The following is a 20576-nucleotide window of genomic DNA, read 5'->3' as shown; positions in this document are numbered from 1 at the left end:
TCAAGTGGTAGTATTACAATGTAGTTTAATAGTCATCTAGACACACTGTCTTTACCCACAATGCTTTGTTGCTGAGAAATCACTAAGACATTAAATTATTGGGATTATAGCTGCATTGTGTCATCAGATGGAACTTGACTTGTTTACACCACAGTACAGACAGCTTATGTCTTAGAAAACTGGAAAAAGGAACCCGGACACAAAAACTATATTTTGAATAAACTTTTATATATTATGTAGGATCTATTCTATGGAAATTATTTCAGTGAATATAGCTTTTATTTCTTTAAATTATATCTTATTTAGATGGTTCCAGTTCATCTAGTCGTTTTCCTAATGCTCTGTACTTAGAGTGACATCAACAGGACAAGGGTTTTTTCCAAAAGATAAATTAGCACAGGATGCACCCCCTTCCTCTCTCTCTCTCTCTCTCTCTCTCTTTCTCTCTCTTTCTCTCTCTCTTTCTTTCTCTCTTTCTCTCTCTCTCTCTCTCTCTCTGCCTCAGCCACACTGAATTCTTTACTGTGATGCAGTTATATTAAGGATACATCTATGTTCTTACACCAGCCACTTTTTCGGTCTGATAGAGTTTCCCCCAGATGTTTGAATACTGTTCTTTTTTATGCCTTTTAATATGTGTTCAGATGTCACCACCTTAGGTGGACTTCCTCTGACCACCATGCCATCTCTCATGCTGTCCCCTCATCCGGCTTTCTGTTTCTTCATCACACTTGTCATTACCTGACATTATTAAATGTGTTATTTGTCTGACTCCAATATTAGCATGTAATCCCCACAGGTCAAGAACTTTTTATTTACTGCTATATCCCCAGCATCCAGAGCAACAGCCAGCACATAGCACATGTGCAATAAATGTGGGTCAAGTGGCTTTTATCACAGAGATTCAACAGAGAATGCTTCTGCATACAGTCATTTCATTTTATCGCTTTGTGATTAAACACAGTTTCTTTAATATTCCTTTGTAGATTGTTCTAGTACCCGAAATTCTTTGGATATAGTCCTCACCCATTTGTTGCATCTGTTCAAGCTCCCTTTCTCAAGACAGGGCCTAGGTGGAACTTTAGACTTCCTTACCATGATTAAATACTTTTACTTGTCTGCAACAACTTTGACCTTGTGTTATTGGTTTGGGATTGCCACACAATTTGGGGGGAGTTCAAGTTCGGATTCCAAACCAAAGTAGAGTCTGATTTCCCACAGGTGTTTCTATTGTCTGGTTAGGTAAGAATCTGTCCCCAGACAAAGCCCCTACGTCTGTGGACTGACATTTCCAGATACCCCTTTTCCAACTTGTCACCTTTTCTTTTTTTTTCTTTTTTTTTTTTTTTGGTTGAGACGGAGTCTCACTCTGTCGCCCAGGCTGGAGTGCAGTGGCCGGATCTCAGCTCACTGCAAGCTCCGCCTCCCGGGTTCACGCCATTCTCCTGCCTCAGCCTCCTGAGTAGCTGGGACTACAGGCGCCCACCACCTCGCCCGGCTAGTATTTTGTATTTTTTTAGTAGAGACGGGGTTTCACCATGTTAGCCAGGATGGTCTCGATCTCCTGACCTCGTGATCCGCCCGTCTCGGCCTCCCAAACTGCTGGGATTACAGGCTTGAGCCACCGCGCCCGGCCACTTGTCACCTTTTCAAACAGTCCAGGTCTCCTCCTCCTCCTCTTTCTCCTTCTCCTCCTTCTTCTCCTTCTTCTCCTTCTCCTCCCTCCCCTCCTCCCTTCTTCCTCATCCCTCCCCTCCTCCCTTCTTCCTCCTCCCTTCTTCCTCCTCCTCCTCCTCCTTTTCTTTTCTTTTCTTTTTTTTTTTTTTTTGTAGTTGTTGTTTTGAGGCAGGGTCTCACTCTGTCACCCAGGCTGGAGTGCAGTGGCAGAATCATGGCTCACTGCAGCCTCTACCTCCTGATGTCAAGTGATCCTCCCACCTTAGCCTCCCAATTAGCTGGGATAACAGGCATACACCACCACATCAGGCTAATTTTTGTATTTTTTGTAGAGAAGAGGTTTCACCATGTTGGCCAGGCTGGTCTCAAACTCCTGGGCTCAAGCGTTCCGCCAATCTCGGCCTCCCAAAGTGCTGGGATTACAGGTGTGAGCCATCGTACCTGGCCAAGTCAGGTCTTGCATGCTGAGCATGCAGGGTCTGTGGCTTCCCCTCTCAGACCATGTGTTCAAACCTCAGTCCCCGATGCCCTCTGACCTCTTAGCATCAATTCTCACTCCTCTGACTTTGAGTCTTCACTACACTTGTAGTATCTAGAAAATTTTCTTTCTTGGTTTCTGCCTTACTATGTATTAAAAACAAAACAAATTTATGTTATACATTAGTGTTTTTCTCATCTTTGGGTGGGGGTAGTTTTCCACTTCTGCTCAGTCCATCATATTGACTGAAGGTACATGTGGATATCATTTATTTTAGCACTTTAAAAGCAATACTCCTAAAAGTGTTGATGCTCTCATATAGCCAAAGCTATTTACTCCTAGCCCCTCTGTGAATGAGCAGTAATAGAAATTTATACAGTATTCTTATATTCTAGGTCTCTGAACATTCTAACATCTTAAAGGAAATATTAGATATTATTTATGAATAAATTCTGTTAAACAGTGGCCTCAGGCTGGGCACAGTGGCTCACGCCTATAATCCCAGCACTTTGGGAGGCCGAGGCGGGCAGATCATGAGGTCAGGAGATCGAGACCATCCTGGTTAACATGGTGAAACCCCATCTCTACTAAAAATACAAAAAATTAGCTGGGTGTGGTGATGGGTACCTGTAGTCCCAGCTACTCAGGAGGCTGAGGCAGGAGAATGGCGTGAACCCGGGAGGTGGAGCTTGCATTGAGCTGAGATCACACCACTGCCCTCCAGCCTGGGTGACAGAGCAAGACTCCTTCTCAAAAAAAAACAAAAAAAAAACAAAAAAAAAACAGTGGCTTCATCATTCCATTCTATTTCAAAGCCTCTTACCATTGCATAGTTTATTTTCCTTTTAGCCTTTTGGACTTTCATCAAATGAAAAGTCATTATAAGGGTAATTTTTCAATTAAATATCTAGAAGCCACTGTTTTTGACATGCTTTACTTCTTTTGATTCTATTTATAAGCCTGAATTGATTAAGTATTGGGTATATTTGGAGGATATATCTATTAGGTGTTACAGACTGACTTTATTATTATGAGTTATTATTATTTTATTGTAAGATATATTTTTATTTTAAAGTTGAAATGCACAGACTTTAAGTATCTAGCTTGTTATGTTTGGGCAAATAAAAATATAAAACATTTCTATCCCTTCAGAAATTTCCTTTATATTATGCCTTTTATTTTAAACTCTATTTTTTTCTCCTACCAGATGGTAAGACATCCCACCTGAAATCGGAAGTGCATCCTACAAAGTATAGTTCTTCGAATATTGGTGATTTCCTGCATTCTACAGACAGAAACTACCTTGTTAAATTATGGGCCAAACTTTCAGCCAAAAAAACACCAGCGGTAAGGGAGGGATAGAAGGGGGGAAGCAACAACTGAGCTCTACACACTGTCAGACAAAGAGAGGATTTAATATTTTGAGACTAACAGATTTCCCCAAAATTATTCTCTCGCTAGTGTCAGCTGAAGACAGGATGTTGCCTCTTTGTACATCCCTGAGAATAGACACTGGTTCTAAAAGTAGAATATTCAGTATCAGATTCTGTGAGTACCTTTCTCCCGGGCTCCCAGTGAAAATTCTGACATTCAAATCTTCCATTTGGTAAGAATAGAAAAGCATTACAAGAAAATTAATGCAGTGAAAGATGTATTTCAAGGGAAAACTTGTTGCTAGGGTATAAATTTGAGTATTCTTGGGCTGAGCCTGAAAAGTGAGTCCACTCAAAGATTCTGTGTTTTATAACTTAGCACTTCTTAAACCCGTCGCATCGCTTAGTCCCAACATAATTCTTTGAAAGTTTTGAGAAAGCAGCATGCACAGGAGTATTGAATGCAAAATTGGCACGGCATTCAGATTAGGTCATACTTGTTTTCCATCTGTAATCATTTTTATGTGATGATCTGGGAATACAGAGACTTGCAATTGCAATTTGCTGCAGAAGCAACAGAACTTTGTTTTGGTTGTCAGTTCCTTGTTTGTGTTTCCTTAAGGCTAGCCTGTTTTTTGTTGTTGTTGATTTTTTTTTTTTTTTTAGACGAAGTTTTGCTCTTGTTGCCAGGCTGGAGTGCAATGGTGTAATCTCCGCTCACTGCAACTTCCACCTCCCAGGTTCAAGCGATTCTCCTGCCTCAGCCTCCCGAGTAGCTGAGATTACAGGCATGCACCACCAAACCTAGCTAATTTTGTATTTTTAGTACAGATGGGGTTTCTCCATGTTGGTCAGGCTGGTCTCGAACTCCCAACCTCAGGTGATCGGCCTGCCTCAGCCTCCCAAAGTGCTGGGATGACAGGTGTGAGCCACCATGCCCCACCAAGGATAGCCTGTTCTAAACAAATAGTTGCATCAAGTCAGAACCATTGGCAGTGTTCAGTGCCAATGGTTCAATGGTCAAAAGAATCAGACTGATTACTGATTACTTCAGGCAAAAAGTCTCAGGCTGGGGCATATACAGATATAGTATAGCTATATACAGTTTACTCTTACTGAGTCATAATAGTTTTGGGTGTTCTAGGTGCAAGAAACAGTATCTCTGCTTCTACTTCCTGCGTGTGGTGGCCCTCTCTCTCCTGGCTGGTCTCTTCCACTCGCCCACAGACTTTGCTCCCACTAGCTTGAGCAGGCTCTCATGTGCCATCCAGCCCCAGTGGTCCAGGCCTCTTGGCTCTGTGCTCATTCTTCCCAGCAATTTCCTTCCATCTCTGTAATTCAAGTTGCTGAAGACAGGAGAATCTACCCAGCCCAGCTTGACTTTTCAAGCCATGCCGTGGAGGTCATATTAGCCTGCCTGTCTGGTCACCTGTGGCAGGGCAGAAAGCACGACCTGTGGCTCAGGCTGTGGCTTCTTAGAGGCAGCAGGGGGTAAGTCGGCGCACACTAAACACCTATAAATAAGATGAATTTGTTCCATGATACTGAGTGTAGGAAAGTCGTATTTATCCAAAATCAATTAAATCTGGGATTGTTCCCATCCCACTAGGATTTGTGGGAAATCAAATGTCATTAGAAATGTGGATCACTCCCCATATTTGGATTAAGCTTAAGAATCCTGAGGGTTGCACCATCCTGGGAAATTGCAGAAGAGCCTCTAGCTTAATAACCACCGTGGTTACCGTGGACATGCTTCTGATCTAAGGCACTAAATCCCATTCTGAGCCAGTGGCCCTGGTGTTCTCCATATCCTACCTTTTTCTACTATTTGTAGCTTTTTTCTTTTATTTTTTTCTTTTGTAGAGACAGGGTCTTCACATGTTGCATAGGCCGGCCTTGAACTCCTGGCCCCAAGTGATCCTCTCACCTCAGCCTCCCAAAGTGCTGGAATTACAGGCATGAGTCAATGAGCCCAGCTAACTAGTAGGTTTTTTCCTAATACCTACCCCTGACATCTTGCTACACCTGGGGTAATGGGTGGAAGTCAACAGGTAAAGCTCCCTCTACATGAGGAACCTATCACTCTCCGTCCTTCTGGTCCTGGGAAATCCACCTCTTTCCAGATCAGCCCACAGCTTTCTCTTCTGCCCTTGGTATTCCAGCCTTCTTGGATGGTGTGGCTTGATGCTTCTTGGACTTTCAAATACAGCATCAGTGTTTTCATGTCCCCTTGGGACATGGAAATCCAGAGTGCAAACCTTCAGACCACTAAATCCTGTCCACCTATTTATTCCTTAGTGTTAAGCCTGCGCCCTGACAATCAGAGGCAGCCCATTTCCCAGGTGGGCTGTCCTGACACACAGCTGGATTCACACTGATAGGCAGAAGCACACACCATTGACTTGCACCCCTCTTCCACTTAATGGGTATTCATGGTTTATTTAAACGTGTTCAGAGATCACGTCCTTTGCAGGAACATGGAGGCCATTATCCTTAGCAATGCGGGATCAGAAAATCAAGCACCACATGTTCTCACTTATCAATGATGAGGACACATGGACACATAGAAAGGAACAGCACACACTGGGATCTTCAGAGGGTGGAGGGTGGGAGGAGGGAGACGATCAGCAAAAAAAAACTAATGGATACTAGGCTTGATAACTGGATGATGAAATAATCTGTACAACAAACCCCCATGACACAAGTTCACCTAACAAACCTGCACATATACCCCTGAACTTAAAAGCTAAAAAAAAAAAAAAAAGTCCAATCTAAATATCCCCTGTTAGAAAATGTGGGGGCCTAATTAAAGAGAGTGCTGGTTGGCTGAGAGCGGTCCTCATGCCTGTAATCCAAGTACTTTGGGAGGCTGAGGCGGGCAGATCATGAGGTCAAGCGATCGAGACCATCCTGGCCAACATGGTGAAACCCCATCTGTACTAAAAATAGAAAACATTAGCCAGGTGTGGTGGCGCGTGCTTGTGGTCCCAGGTATTCAGGAAGCTGAGGCAGGAGAATTGCTTGAACCCGGGAGGCGGAGGTTGCAGTGAGTGGAGATCGCGCCACTGCACTCCAGCCTGGGCAACAAGAGCGAAACTCTGTCTCAAAAAAAAAAAAAAAAAAGTGCTAGTCAAGGGCGATAAGGTACTAAGGGCTGGGGACAAGGGAACAGAACTGGCAAAAAAAAAAACCAAAACCCACTCCGTGCTCTTAACTGTGATTCAGCTCTAATGTTTTAATATAAAATGAAGACAGTGTGGGGAAACCAGAGAGAGGATAAAAAATCAGTGTGAGAGTGGAAGGGGCCACCCTGGTGATGATTGATGGGGGAAAGGACCCAATATCCCAGGCCACCTGTTACTGGAAAGAGTTTCATGAACTTTGACACTGGATTGCTCCTTGCCTGCAGTGCCCCTCCCTGAGAAACTGAGCAGCCCCCATAATCCATAGCATCTGGAAGCCTGTGTGGAGCCTGTGTTGTGTCCAGCGTCAGCACTGTGGCATTTACTGACCCCTGATGGTAGTAATTTGCAGAGCCCTGAGGTTCTGGTGCCTTTGCCTCTCAGTGCTAGTAGTTTAGGTGGAAATACAAATGTAACAAGGTAGTTTCATAGAAAAGCAAATCAAACCCCCTCAGAACTAACAGATTCACTCTTAAGAAATTAGGGCAAATGTAATAACTGAATTGCTCTTGTCATATGTATGGGTGAATTCACCTAAGATTATGTTTGGTGCCTCATTTTTCTTTTAAAGATTATGGATTCAGTGGTCTTGGAATTTGCAAGTATTTATCCCCTTTCAGGAGATCTCACAGGTTGTTAACCTTTTGCACAGCTGGTATAATGATGCAAAAGAAGCAATATACCTTTTTAAGACCATCACAGCAGAAGTTTCAGTGAGACATTATGTGTGTTAGAGAACATACATTGCCTTTATGCAGCATTTGTAATTTAGAAAGAGCTTTTGTGTAGGATATCTCATATACCCTCACTGCAACCCTAAGGAGAAGATGTTGTTTTTCTTCTCTTGCCTTCCCAAGGTACATTTCCATGTCTTTTTGGAACTTTTTAGTGGATGGAAGAAAATAATTGCAGCTGCCTTTGTCAAAAACCTTTATCTTAAATTATCCAAAAGAAAAAAGGCATTTTTGTGCTTTTTGGTGCCTTAAGTATACATTTAATATATTTATATTTTCTTTGGCAAACTATTAGGAGGGCTTTGACAGTGATGGACAAGGTAGCAATTCCCATCTCCTGTGTGTGTGTGTGTGTGTGTGTGTGCGTGTGTGTGTTTCTGTTTCTGGTTATTTCTCTGAAGCACCATTCTCACTTATGTCAAAGCTTGCATTCTTTCTCTCCTGCTCAAATCCACCTCAAAACTCACTGTGTACATGAGGCCTTGTCCATACTGCTTCTGTAATCTAATATTCTCCTCTTCCCTTGGCCATTGCGTGCAGTGACATGTGTGTGAGCTGTGATTACAAAATAACGAGGCTGGTTTTGTGTATGTCTTAAGGAAACCAGTCTTATCTCTTGGTAGTTACATATGGCATATGTCCTAACTAGCTAGGTAAGTACATGTTTATGTGTGTATTTGGTCTATGTTCATGTCTATTTCCATTTAACTACTGGCTTCTTGACCCAAGAGGAAAAATGCACTACTTTTGAATCATGTGACAGCCTTGCCATCTACTGGGTGATCTTACAAAAGCCACTCATCTGCTATGAGATGCCATTTCCTCTTCTGTAAAGTACATACAGAGAAATAATAATACCTATCTTACAATGTCATGGTGTCAAATGCATATGAAACTTCTTTGTAAATGATTGACTATAGAACAAATGTTGTCGCTATGGCAGTGATGGTAGGCAGGGAGTGAGGAAGGGCTCAGGCCCTCAGCTGTACTTCTTTATATTCAAGAACAGCAGCTTTCCTTTGGGGGATCATCGGCATCTCCGTATCACCAAGAACCTTCAGATAACTGAAAAGTGGTTAATTGAACTTCTGCTTCCAATAAAGGCAGACCTGGTAATTTGGAGTAACCTTCTTGCTGAGAACAGCTAGCAAATCTGGATTAAAAAAATATCTACTTGAAGGGATTAGAGAATAAACAGAAGAGAAAGTTTATCTGGCCAGGAATTAGGGGAGGATGATCCTGAGAGGTGAACCTGGTACCAGAGGGCACTTACTCCTGTGGACCTTTGCTAATTGAGGTAGACATGGCTGAAGGCTGACTTGACACTTTGAGAGTCTTGTGGAACCAGGACAATAACATCAAATATGAGGTCCATCAAGGAGGTAAACTTAGTGAACGATGCTTTCTTTAGGTTGGTAACCAAAGGGCTGCAACCTTGGAGTAAAGGTGAACAAAAAGTAGTCAGGACTTCATAGGAGCCACAGTTAAAGTACTCTTATTCTTGAAATTATATTCCAAAGATCCCAGATGTCCCTAGATCCATGGCAGAAAAAATATATATAAATAATGTTGTAAATACACCGTCTAATGCATAATGAAAAATAACTAGGCACATAAGGACGTGGGAAAACTTGAACTAAAAATAACAGAATCCCCAGATGATAGAAACAGGCCTACAAGAGCCTCCAGATTTTAAATACATATTTTGAAGCCTTCAAGCATCGATGTTATCAAAGCAAGACTTTAATGTGACTGTATTTATAATGTCCAAGATATAAGACAAAAATATAAATTTCAGCAAAAGTGGAGACAATAAAAACTAACTAAATGGAAATGGTGAAAACCTGGGGGAAAATAGTAACTGAAATTGATACCCCATTAGACACAGCTAAAGAGAGAATTAATAGACTGAAAAGTTGATAAGAAAAATAAATCTTAGAAACATAACAAGATGGGAAATACAGTGGAAGAGTGAGTAAGAGACATAAAGCAAATGTGAGAAGTTCTAACATGTGTTATTGAATCCTAAAAGGAGAGAAGAAATGGAACAGAAACAAGATTTGAAGAGATAATGGTTGAAACTTTATGGTCCTGATAAAAGTCATCAAGCCATAGATTAAATAAATCTTAAAAACCCAACTTAGACACATATTTGTTTTGAAATCATATTGTACTAAAATTAAAAACAAAGGAAAACATCTAAAGAGCAGTCATAGGGGATAAAATTACTTTCAAAAAAGTAATATTAGGTTAACAGCTGACTTTCCAAAAGAAATCATGAAAGCAAGAAGACAGAGAATATCTTTAAAGTGATAAATTATTGCCAACCTAGAATTTTGTACCCAGTGAATGTATCATTCAAAAATGAAGGTGAATTAAAGGTATTTCCAGACAAAGAAACAGGATTTGTCACAGGAAGCCTACATGAAAGGAAACACTAGAGAATTTTCTTTTGGCAGAATGAAAATGATTTCAGACAGACAGCATCATAGATAGAGAAAAAAATGAAGAACAAGACAAAGGGTAATACAGGAGTAAATCTGAATACATGAGTAAATCTAAAGGGTTGTTGACTATATAAAACAGCCATGGCTTTAACAGTACATAGAATTAAAATGTATAAAATTAAAATATGTGGAATGAAGGGAAAAATGTAAATATATTTAATACCACTGAACTATACACCTACAAATGGTAAAGACAATAAATTATATGTGTATATTGTACCTCAATAAAAAAGTTTAATTAAGATATAAAAATTAAAAATAAAACTAAATTTATGACAACAATTATAGTAAGTCAAGAAGGATATAAATGGAGACGAAATGTTTTAGAATCCTTGCATTTGAAGTCTAAGAAGAGGGTAAATGTAATAATATCAGATTATCAGATTTTTATGAGTCAAGAAAACATTTTAATCTCTAGGATGATACTAAAAGAAGATTGGGAAATGTATTTTTTTAGTCTAATTGGGGGAAGGAGTAGAATAATAAATAAATAATTCAACATGGTATCAGAGGTCATAGCCAGTGCAATAAAGCATAAACAAGAAATAAATGGTGTAAAGCTTGAAAATGGTTAATAAATGCATTTGACAAGATTATTAGAAGCATAAAACATATAAAAAAAATTTCTACCTAATAGCAACAATTTTAAATATATTTAATTTTTTAAAAACATATATTCAGGCTGAGTGCAGTGACCTACGTCTGTAATCCCAGCACTTTGGGAGGCTGAGATGAGAGGATCACTTGATGTCAGGAGTCTAAAACCAGCCTGGCTAACATGGTGAAACCCCATCTCTACTAAAAATACAAAAATTAGCTAGGCGTAGTGGCACACGTCTGTAGTCCCAGCTACGTGGGAGGCTGGGGCACGAGAATTGCTTGAACCTGGGAGACTGGAGGTTGCAGTGAGCTGAGATCACACCACTGCACTCCAGTCTGAGTGACAGAGGGAGACTCTGTCATAAAAAAAAAAAAAAAAAAAAAACACACACACACACACATATATATATATTCAGTAACATCCAGAGTGTCAAATATTTAAAAACAAATTAATAAAAGGTGTGCAATGCTTCTCAGAAAATGGTAAAACACATTTTCTAGAAAAATTAAAGACCTAAAATGTGGAGAGATAGACCATGTTTATGGATTGCATGGCTCCATGTTATACAAATGTCTGCTTTCTTCAAATAGGTCTATACATTCAAAACAATACAGTCAAAAAAATTCTCACATTTTTGTGGAAATTAATAATCTGATTTTAATATGTATCTGAAAATGCTGGTATCACCACTAATAGACAAGTAAAATAAATAACAGCCCAGAAATAGATCCATGCACACATGGAAAGTTGATTTATGAAAAAAGTGACACTGCTGAGCAGTAGGAAAATGATGCCTTTTGTATAGCATTAATTAGATATAAATAGGAACAAAATTAGATTTAACCCTGATCTCACACCATATATAACAGTTAAGGTAGATTGTCTATAAAATGTGAAAAGCAAAATAATAATCAAAAAATAATGTAAGATAATATTTTTATGATCTTGAGGTCAAGATTTCTTAAATGTAACACAAAAATAATTCATTACGAAGGAAAAATCTGAAATATTGCAGTACATAAAACTAAGATCTCCTGTTAATTGAAAACACAGCATTAAGGAGGAAAAAAAAAAGACTACAGAGAGTGAGGAGACATTTGCCATAACTTAACCAACAAAGTGTATCCAAAATATATAAAGAACTCCTACAAATTATTAAGAAAAAAACATAGGTAACCTATAGGAAAATCCCTTCACAAAGTAATATCCAATAGCCCATATTCTTATGAAGAGATACCCGGCCTTATTACTAATCAGGGAAATGCAAAATATAATCGCAATGAGATACTACTATGCATAAACTAAAAGTACTAAAATTACAAAGACTATCAATATGTGGGGCAATGGAAATTATTATAAGACAACCGATGGGAAATTAAATTGGTATACCTTGGAAAATAGTTGAGCACTACTTACTAAAGTTGAACATGCATATACCCTATACCTCAACTGTGGTATTCTTGTGTATATACTCAATAGAAATGAGTGGTTATGTGCACCAAAAGATATGTGCAAAAATGTTTATAGTAGCATTGTTCATAAGAGCCCTAAACTAGAAATTCACATGTCCATCAGCAGAAGAATGGCTATGTAAATTTTTGAATCGTCATATAATAAAATATGTACAGTAAACCAACACACTTAACTTCTTGGTTGTATTTCACAAACATACTGTTGAACTAAAGAATTTGCCTTCTAGAACAAGCTTGACTTTCTTTACCTCCATCATATCTGTTTCTTCAACCAGCTCCTTCAACACCTTTATCCCTGACACAGGCCAAGTCACTGAGAGCCAATTCTCCAGAAAGAAAAATTGCTGAATGACCAATTAATTGAGAGACAATTTAGCAAATATATGTGTATAGCAGACAAGGCCAGTACAATCCTGTAAGTACAAACTGTACGAAGGGGAAATGACAAAGTGGACCTGTGGTGACAAAGTATTAAGCACCATTTCCTTTCAATACTCTCAGGACCCAGGTCAGCTCAGGGAAGAGAGGCTGCTTGTCCAAGGATCATACAGCTTAGGAATGTCTATTTTGATTTCAGAAGAAAAATGCCTTCTTCTACTCAGATGCATTTTTTCAGTATTGATACATCAATGTGAATGGTTTTTTTTTTTTTTTTTTTTTTTTTTTTTGTGAGATGGAGTCTTGCTCTGTCACCCAGGCATCAATGTGAATCTCGAGAGAATACATTTGATATCCAGTATCTTTGGCCTCTGCTCTTTGTGTCTAATTTGAACTCAGGATCCTCATGGCTCTAAACAAAGCTTGTCCAATCCACAGCCTGCCGGCCACATTAACTCACATTTTACCACCTCTATGCTGTCTGCCCTGAAACCCTAATTTATACTGCAACCTGTATCCCCTACTCTGTGTCCTTCCTTGGCCGTCCCTAGCCCCTTTGCTCTGCTCTACTTTTTTTTTTTTTTGGAAAATTCATATCACCCTCTAATGTATTAGGCTATTTGATTATCTATTATGCTTGTCATTGGTCTCCCCCTGTTAGACTATAAATCCCACAAAGGCAGAAATCATTGTTACTCCCTGATGTATTCATTATTTTATACAATGGTAGGCACATAGTAGTGCTCAGGTAATACTTGTTGAATGAATGAAGGAATAGGGGGAAGTAGAGTTTAGAGCACTGTCACTTGGGCAAGTCACATGTCTTCTCTGAGTCTTAGTTTTCTTATCTGTAGAGATAATAGTAATCAAGTTCTAGGTTAGTTGATGTTAATTTCCTGGAATATATTAAGTGCTCAGTAAGTGTCAATATTATATTTTTATTTGCTAAATCAAGGCAATGCTAGAACAAATGTTATCTGCATAAAAAGATATAACATTTTTAGTAAGATATTAATAGGTAAGAAGCACAGTGATATTTTAATTCTTCCTCAAGTCCCAAACTTCTACCTCATATTTTATTTAAGTTCCATGTTATCATAATACAATATATTTTCTTACCCTTTTTAAAATTATAAAATTAAAAAACAAGTAAAATAAATATATAGATTATTATAAGGCAAATCTCCTTGTCACCACTCCCCAAGTTGGGACATGGAACTTTTCCAGTCACTCCAGAAGCCCTCCCATGAGCCCCATCCTACACGCCCTCCCTCCAAAGGAAACCATCATTCTGACTCTATAGTAACCAATTCCTTATATTCCTTTTGGTTTTATTGCACAAGTGTGCATCCTTAGGTTCTAGTTTAGTCTTGTCTACTTTAAAATAAATAATATATATTTACAGTATCTTTTAATCTACAGGTTCTCCACCCAGCCTTTTCTTTTCTTTACGAGTTCCTGTTAAAGGACTCTGTTTAGACTGTAGCATCTCCCACACTTTGGGTTTTGCCAGTTGCATGCTTATGGTGCCATTCATCATGTTCTTCTGCCCCTGAATTTCCTGCAATTGGCAGCTGGATCCAGAAGTTTGTTCAAACTCAGGATCTGTTCCTTTAGCAAGGCAGTAAATAGTGGTATTTATTTTTCATTAAAGGGTATATAACATCTGTTTTTCTCTTTTTGTGATGTTCTTCTAGCAGAATTTTCCTACACCCGTATGTGCTTATAGGGCCATACGGATATCTAGCTCTGAAAAGTAAAACCAAGCTTCTTTTCTGAACAGTTTATCAGGTACTGTTTTCTTTCAGTGACAGGAAGATTTTAACACTAAGAGGATTTGAAGGCAGAAATTCAAAAGAAGCTAGCAGAAGAAATTTCTTACACTTATTGTTATTATATTAGCTGTTGTTCAATACCTAGTTCAATTAATATGTTGAAGATTGAAAACTGATGATTTTGTAATTCTATCACTTCATTTTCTTTTATTAGCTGGAATAATACTATAAAGAGATGCTTCTTTCATCTCTCATCAGTTCTTATAGGATCAGCAGGCTAAATGTTTTTTTCTTTCTTTTTTTTTTTTTGAGACAGTCTCTCACTCTGTTGCCCAGGCTGGAGTGCAGTGGCACAATCTGGGCTCACTGCAACCTCCACCTCCCAGGTTCAAGTGATTTTCCTGCCTCAGCCTCCTGAGTAGCTGGGACTACAGGTGCCTGCCACCATGTCCGGCTAATTTTTGTATTTTTAGTAAAGATGGGGTTGTACCATATTGGCCAGGCTGGGCTCGAACTCCTGACCTTGTGTTTGCCCACCTCGGCCTCCCAAAGTGCTGGGATTACAGGTGTGAGCCACTATGCCCAGCTAATGCTTTTTTCTTTTTTTCTTTTTTTTTTTTTTGAGACGGAGTCTCGCTCTGTTGCCCAGGCTGGAGTGCAGTGGCCAGATCTCAGCTCACTGCAAGCTCCGCCTCCCGGGTTCACGCCATTCTCCTGCCTCAGCCTCCCGAGTAGCTGGGACTACAGGCGTCCGCCACCTCGCCCGGCTAATTTTTTTTTGTATTTTTTAGTAGAGACGGGGTTTCACTGTGTTAGCCAGGATGGTCTCGATCTCCTGACCTCGTGATCCGCCCGTCTCGGCCTCCCAAAGTGCTGGGATTACAGGCTTGAGCCACCGCGCCCGGCCAATGCTTTTTTCAAGATAATGAATTGGCTCCCATTTCCCATTTATTCTCTGAAGGTGACCAATTAATTTTAAATTATCATTTATGGTCATTATGATCTTCATTTAAGCATATTTGAAGGATACCACCCACCATATTTTTTATCCTTATTGAAATTCATATTATCTTACCTTTGGCTAATGGAAGCCTGTTCAAGTTGACATCTGTGTCCTTTAACATGCCCTGTGGAGTCTTTCATAGCTGCCTTACAGTCTGTTATGACAAGATAATCCATGCTTTCTTGTACTTTCCCTATCCCAGACCTGGAATCAGTCTTTTCTTTGAGAAATCTTGGTTTCTTTAAGTGAGAAATGGTAGTGCAAGAACACATTGTTGTTACCAGGGATGTTCATTACTATTGAAGTGGTTGTCGTTTCTAGGTCTTTTAGATGGAGAGATAGAATATTTCATGAATTCAGTTAATATTTCCTTTTTTTTTTTTTGAGACGGAGTCTCACTCTGTCGCCCAGGCTGGAGTGCAAGTGGCGCGATCTAGGCTCACTGCAAGCTCCGCCTCCTGGGTTTACGCCATTCTCCTGCCTCAGCCTCCCGAGTAGCTGGGACTACAGGCACCCGCCACCTCGCCCAGCTAGTTTTTTGTATTTTTTAAGTAGAGATGGTTTCACCATGTTCGCCAGGATGGTCTCGATCTTCTGACCTCGTGATCCGCCCATCTCGGCCTCCCAAAGTGCTGGGATTACAGGCTTGAGCCACCGCGCCCGGCCTCAGTTAATATTTCCAATTAAAATTCAAGACTTTCAAGATTTTTACTTAAGTTTTTTTTTTTATTATGTATTTCTCTTTCTTCCACACTGAGAACCCTGATTCTGAAAGACACAGGAGATGATACAATCTCCCATTAAATTACTCCTTTGATTTATCCCACCTTACACACGGAACAGTCTCAGAATAACAATACTAATACCACCAGCACCCCTTATGAAAACCAAAAAATAGTTAAGAACAGTTTTTACAAATGTTCTTCCCCCATTGTTTATGGATTCACAGCTACACTATCAAAGCATAGTCATTGAAGACTCTCCTTTTTAACTCTCATTTTACCTTCAAATTATTTTACCTTAGTTCTCAAGTATGTACTTGCTTAATACTCATCATTAGACCATAGGTCAACACTGCTCTAGTTTTTTGTTGTCTAAGCTTATTCTTTACTAGCTACAAAAAGGATTATGGAAACAATATTTCCTGAGTTCTTGTATATGGATAACAGTGTGTGATACACTTATACTTTACACTGTAATTGTAGTTTTTATCATTACCCTGTTTCCTTGTTCTGTTTATTTTGTCAAGGAAGACTGTTGTTTGTGTGTTGAGTCTTCTTTATCTTAAATATTCATCATTTTCTCTTGAGTCCTTTTTTACCTCTATTCATTTCTTTTTTATTTAAAATTTTTTACTCTGCTCACATTCTATTTTTTTAACCATTGTTTGTTGTGTTTATTGACTCTTCTATTTCTTCTAGTTTAGCTTTTGTTTCTGGGGTGGTTTTTTTCTCTATTTCTAATTCTTTCCTGAGTTCTGCCACCTAGCTCATGAGTTTTTAAAATTGTAATTTATCTGTTCCTGACGTTTTGTGTCATTTTCTTAATGTCTTTTAGTTTATTCTGAAGTAGTAGATTGCAGATTTTTTTTTCTGGTTTTATATGAAAGCTTTCATTGTCAGAGTGTTACTCTCCTCCTTTTTCTCTCACAGTAACTTTGTGTGGGATTCCACTTGATACTTTCTTTTGCTCATTTTTATGTGAAATTAGTTTTCTCAGACTTTTGGAAGGGAGCACAATTCCTTCAAATAGCATCAAAATACATGGCAGCTTTCTTCCTGGGATTTCCTGGCTCTGTTCTCTGTCCCCACCCCTTTGGTCTAGACCTTCTCTTTCTTTTGTTTCTGTTGACTCCATTCTAATACATTTTTATTCCACTCCCATCACCTTCTCTGAGTGCGGAGCCTGTCTTAGCAGGGAGCCCCAGGTGGTCAGTTTCAAGAATTCACAGTTGGCCCAGCTCCTTTAGAAGTTCCTATGACTGCTTACACTCAAACACTACTGGAGTGGGAACGACCCCTTTTCTGTTTCAGCTGTGGTTCCCAGATTGTCCTGCTTTGCTTTTCAGTGAATATTTTTCAGCTGTCTTGGCATTCCCCTGTTTCCAGGTCTTTCAGTCACAATGCCGCTTCCTTCAGTTTCCTCCTGCGTCGACACGCCATGCAGGTGTTGTGGCTCTCCTCTGACGTTCTCCTGCATAGATACTGATACCATGCAGGTGTTGTGGTTATGAAAGCCCCACCTGCGTTTTGGGGTTTGAGGAGATACTCTGTCACCTGGTTTTGTTGTATATTTTTTGACATGTTTTTGATTTTGCTATTTAGTTGCTATGTTTATTTTTATGTGGAATTCTAGAAGATCCAAAAAGTATGCTGCCACTACCACTGTCATCTTCTCAGTTATAATAAAATATATTACAATAAGGGAAAAAGTAAGGGTGGTATAGAATGAAATCACACTAGTAAATGGTATACTACTGTAAAGTGATTCCCAGCAAAATAATGATAAATTCGTGGGAGAGTGAATAACAACAAACACAAAAAATAAAGTAAATTCACAGCAGACTTGGTTAATATATAGTTATTTGATAGTAATGTCAAGTTTTTTAGATGTATTCATGGAATTATTTAAACCTGTAGTTTTTTAATGGTGAAATGTAAATCAGGCCTGTTCCTTTCTTCTCTCATTACATCCTCCCCCGACTTTCCCAACACAATTTTCTCTTCATCTTGTTTACATAGAAACACAGAGCTCAAGGAAAGAGTAAAATGATTTTGGTAATCAAATATGCACCTGGGAGTGTGTTCAATGAGCCCACGTTAGCGCTTATGTGTCATGGTCTCTAAGGAACAATTTCAAAGCTTGACCTAGACTTTTTCAAGCTAGAAACAGTGGACAGCAAATTCTAATCCAGGTTATAAAAAAATGGTAAACATTATTCACTCTTTAAATTATCCCTCCCAAATGTATACTGTCGTACATTAAAGTGGTTTATTGAGGTCCTGCTTTGTGCTAAAGTGTGTGTGCTGTGTGCAGGGATACAGCAGTGACAAAAGGGATGCTGATCTCTCTGGGATGTGACTTATTTCCAGAGATGTTAGGTGTGTCAGTCTTGGCATCACTACAGAGAAGTTATTGTGATGCAAAAATGTTTTTACAATCACATCAACTTAATTCTTAAAAATTGATTTTAAAAAACTTCCCCTAAAGACATGCAAACAAACAATTGAAACTATGCTAGCCCCCAAGGCTAAGACAGGCGATTAATCTGAGTTGTGGTTTCACCACCTTTAACTATTGGCTATCCTTCCCTTGCACACTTGTTTGCTGTTATTTCCTGTGAAATTTTAAGTGAATGCCAATTTGTAGTGGAGCCTAGTAATGACATAAAAATCAAAACAGCAAGGCTTATTTCAGATTAAGTTACTGGAAGCAAAGATTAATGTATTTTAAATGTACCTGCTGTTTAAATAAATACCATTATAAATCCTCTTGTAAACTTTTATGTAAAACAAATAATCACTTGTTAATTTATCTTTTCTGTAAGTTAAGAACTTTATGTATTAGGTTTGCTTTAAGGGAGGAAACCCAGTACCTGAACAGTTGCTAAATAGGTCATACTCCATCAGGCGATCTTTGTATCAATATATCCTCTGTTATTTATCAAAAAACATGTGCTATCTGGGTTTTATTTCCTCCTTTTTTGTTGCCTTTTGCCACCAGACCATAAACCTTTTGAATGTAGAGACTATCTTTTATGTATCTGTATCCCCATTAAATGCTTACTAAACAGTGATAGTGATATTTGTGAAATAATGACAGAAAGACCCCCCCCCGCCCCATCAATTTTTCCTATTTCAGGATCATAATTAAACTTTGGTGGCTATGTTCATTCACTCAGTTAGCTATTGTATGTGCTGAGATCTGAGAAGACTAAAAAGACCATAATAGTCTGTACCTTTGAGAAGTTTATAATCTCATTAGAAAGATAAAAATGCACACATAAAATGTGAATAAAAATTGCCATATTATTATGTAGATGTCAAATAGAGTTTATATATTACAGTCTTTATAAAAAGATTTTGGTTTATTTATAAAGTTTGTTCTTTTATTTTTCCTGAGTGAATACCAATTATTTTTTATGCCTGTCTTTTTCCCCCTTTTTCTTTCCACATATTGGTCAATCTCTAGTACAAAAGAGAATTATTATAGATGTTTTAATCGTCTGACATTCTTAACATCAATATAATTCTCTAATGATATTTCTTACCTAGGAAAGAGATTCTATACACAGACAGCATGAGGCAGCCCGGCAAGCTCTAATGGGAAGGATACGCCCTGATCACACACTCCTATTTCAAAGGTAGCAATTTATCACATGAGCAACTTCAGATTGATTTCCTAGTGTCCAAATATATCAAATGAATCCTAAATCATGAACATAAACAGAAACCTCTGTCCTAAAATGGACCCAGTGATTCAGCAGTACACCCAGTTCTAGAAGTTGTATTTCCTTTTCATTTGTATACATTATTAAAAGGCACAATATGCTCATAGCTACTAGAAACTGATGATTTTTTGAAGATTGCAAATAATATTTCTTTGCAAGAAGAAGACGGGTGACTAATCTGGAGTTGTGGCTCCACTACCTTTAACTACCATCTATCCTTTCCCTTGCATGCTTGTTTCGGTTCTTTTTATTGTTTGTAATTTTAAGTTATCTATTGAGAATCTTTAATCAATATAAATACACTTTTGTTCACTTGTTTGCTGCCATGTCAAAACGGAGTGATTAATTTTCTTGACGTTGGTAGGCTATCGTTGGATAGTCGGATTCAAAACACAGGCTGTGTGATATATGCAAATTTGTATGGGGGATTTGCGAGGGTGGTGGCCAGGAATGAGACACTGTCTCCCAGAGCAGCTGAAGCTGGGCCTAGGTGACCACTGCCCAGCGGAATGCCAGGCCTGTTCAAACAGCCTGGACAGAGAAACTATACAATTTTAAATATGAGTTCCAAATGGGTCATCACAAAGGCAGATAGATGCTTTGAATTTGCCTGCATTTATATGCAACTGGGCTGCTTTGCACATAGCAACTCCAGCAAGTCTGAAGAACAGCAGGGTTTATTCACGAAAAATGGCTAATGATTCTTTTTCTTTCAAGTCAGTCCGAGGGAACAGACTTGCATACAGCACATATGAGTAGATGAAAAAGGATATTTTATACTAGAGTTTAGTTGAACGTATAATGGTAGAATTTTTAGAAATATTTTACTTGGATACCATTTCAAAGCATTAGATTATAAATAAAGTTGGAAAACACCTATTTTTAACTTTTGTAGCAGTTGATATATTGCCAACCGTTGCATAACAAATGGACTAGGATTTATAAT

At 38.7% G+C, this 20576-nt stretch overlaps 1 protein-coding gene across 1 annotated transcript in view; it reads left to right on the top strand.

The window, feature by feature from the left end:
- Positions 1-20576, top strand: part of LRGUK (leucine rich repeats and guanylate kinase domain containing) — a 126531-nt gene that overhangs the window by 92846 nt on the left and 13109 nt on the right. Inside the window, exons 16-17 of the mRNA XM_033193336.1 lie at positions 3363-3502; positions 19455-19543. Coding sequence (XP_033049227.1) covers positions 3363-3502; positions 19455-19543 — 229 coding nt within the window. The remainder of the gene's footprint in view (positions 1-3362; positions 3503-19454; positions 19544-20576) is intronic.

Source organism: Trachypithecus francoisi, unplaced genomic scaffold (assembly GCF_009764315.1).
Source record: "Trachypithecus francoisi isolate TF-2019V2 unplaced genomic scaffold, Tfra_2.0 Lachesis_group4, whole genome shotgun sequence".
Lineage (NCBI taxonomy): Eukaryota > Metazoa > Chordata > Mammalia > Primates > Cercopithecidae > Trachypithecus > Trachypithecus francoisi.
This window is presented reverse-complemented; position numbering and strand designations above follow the sequence as displayed.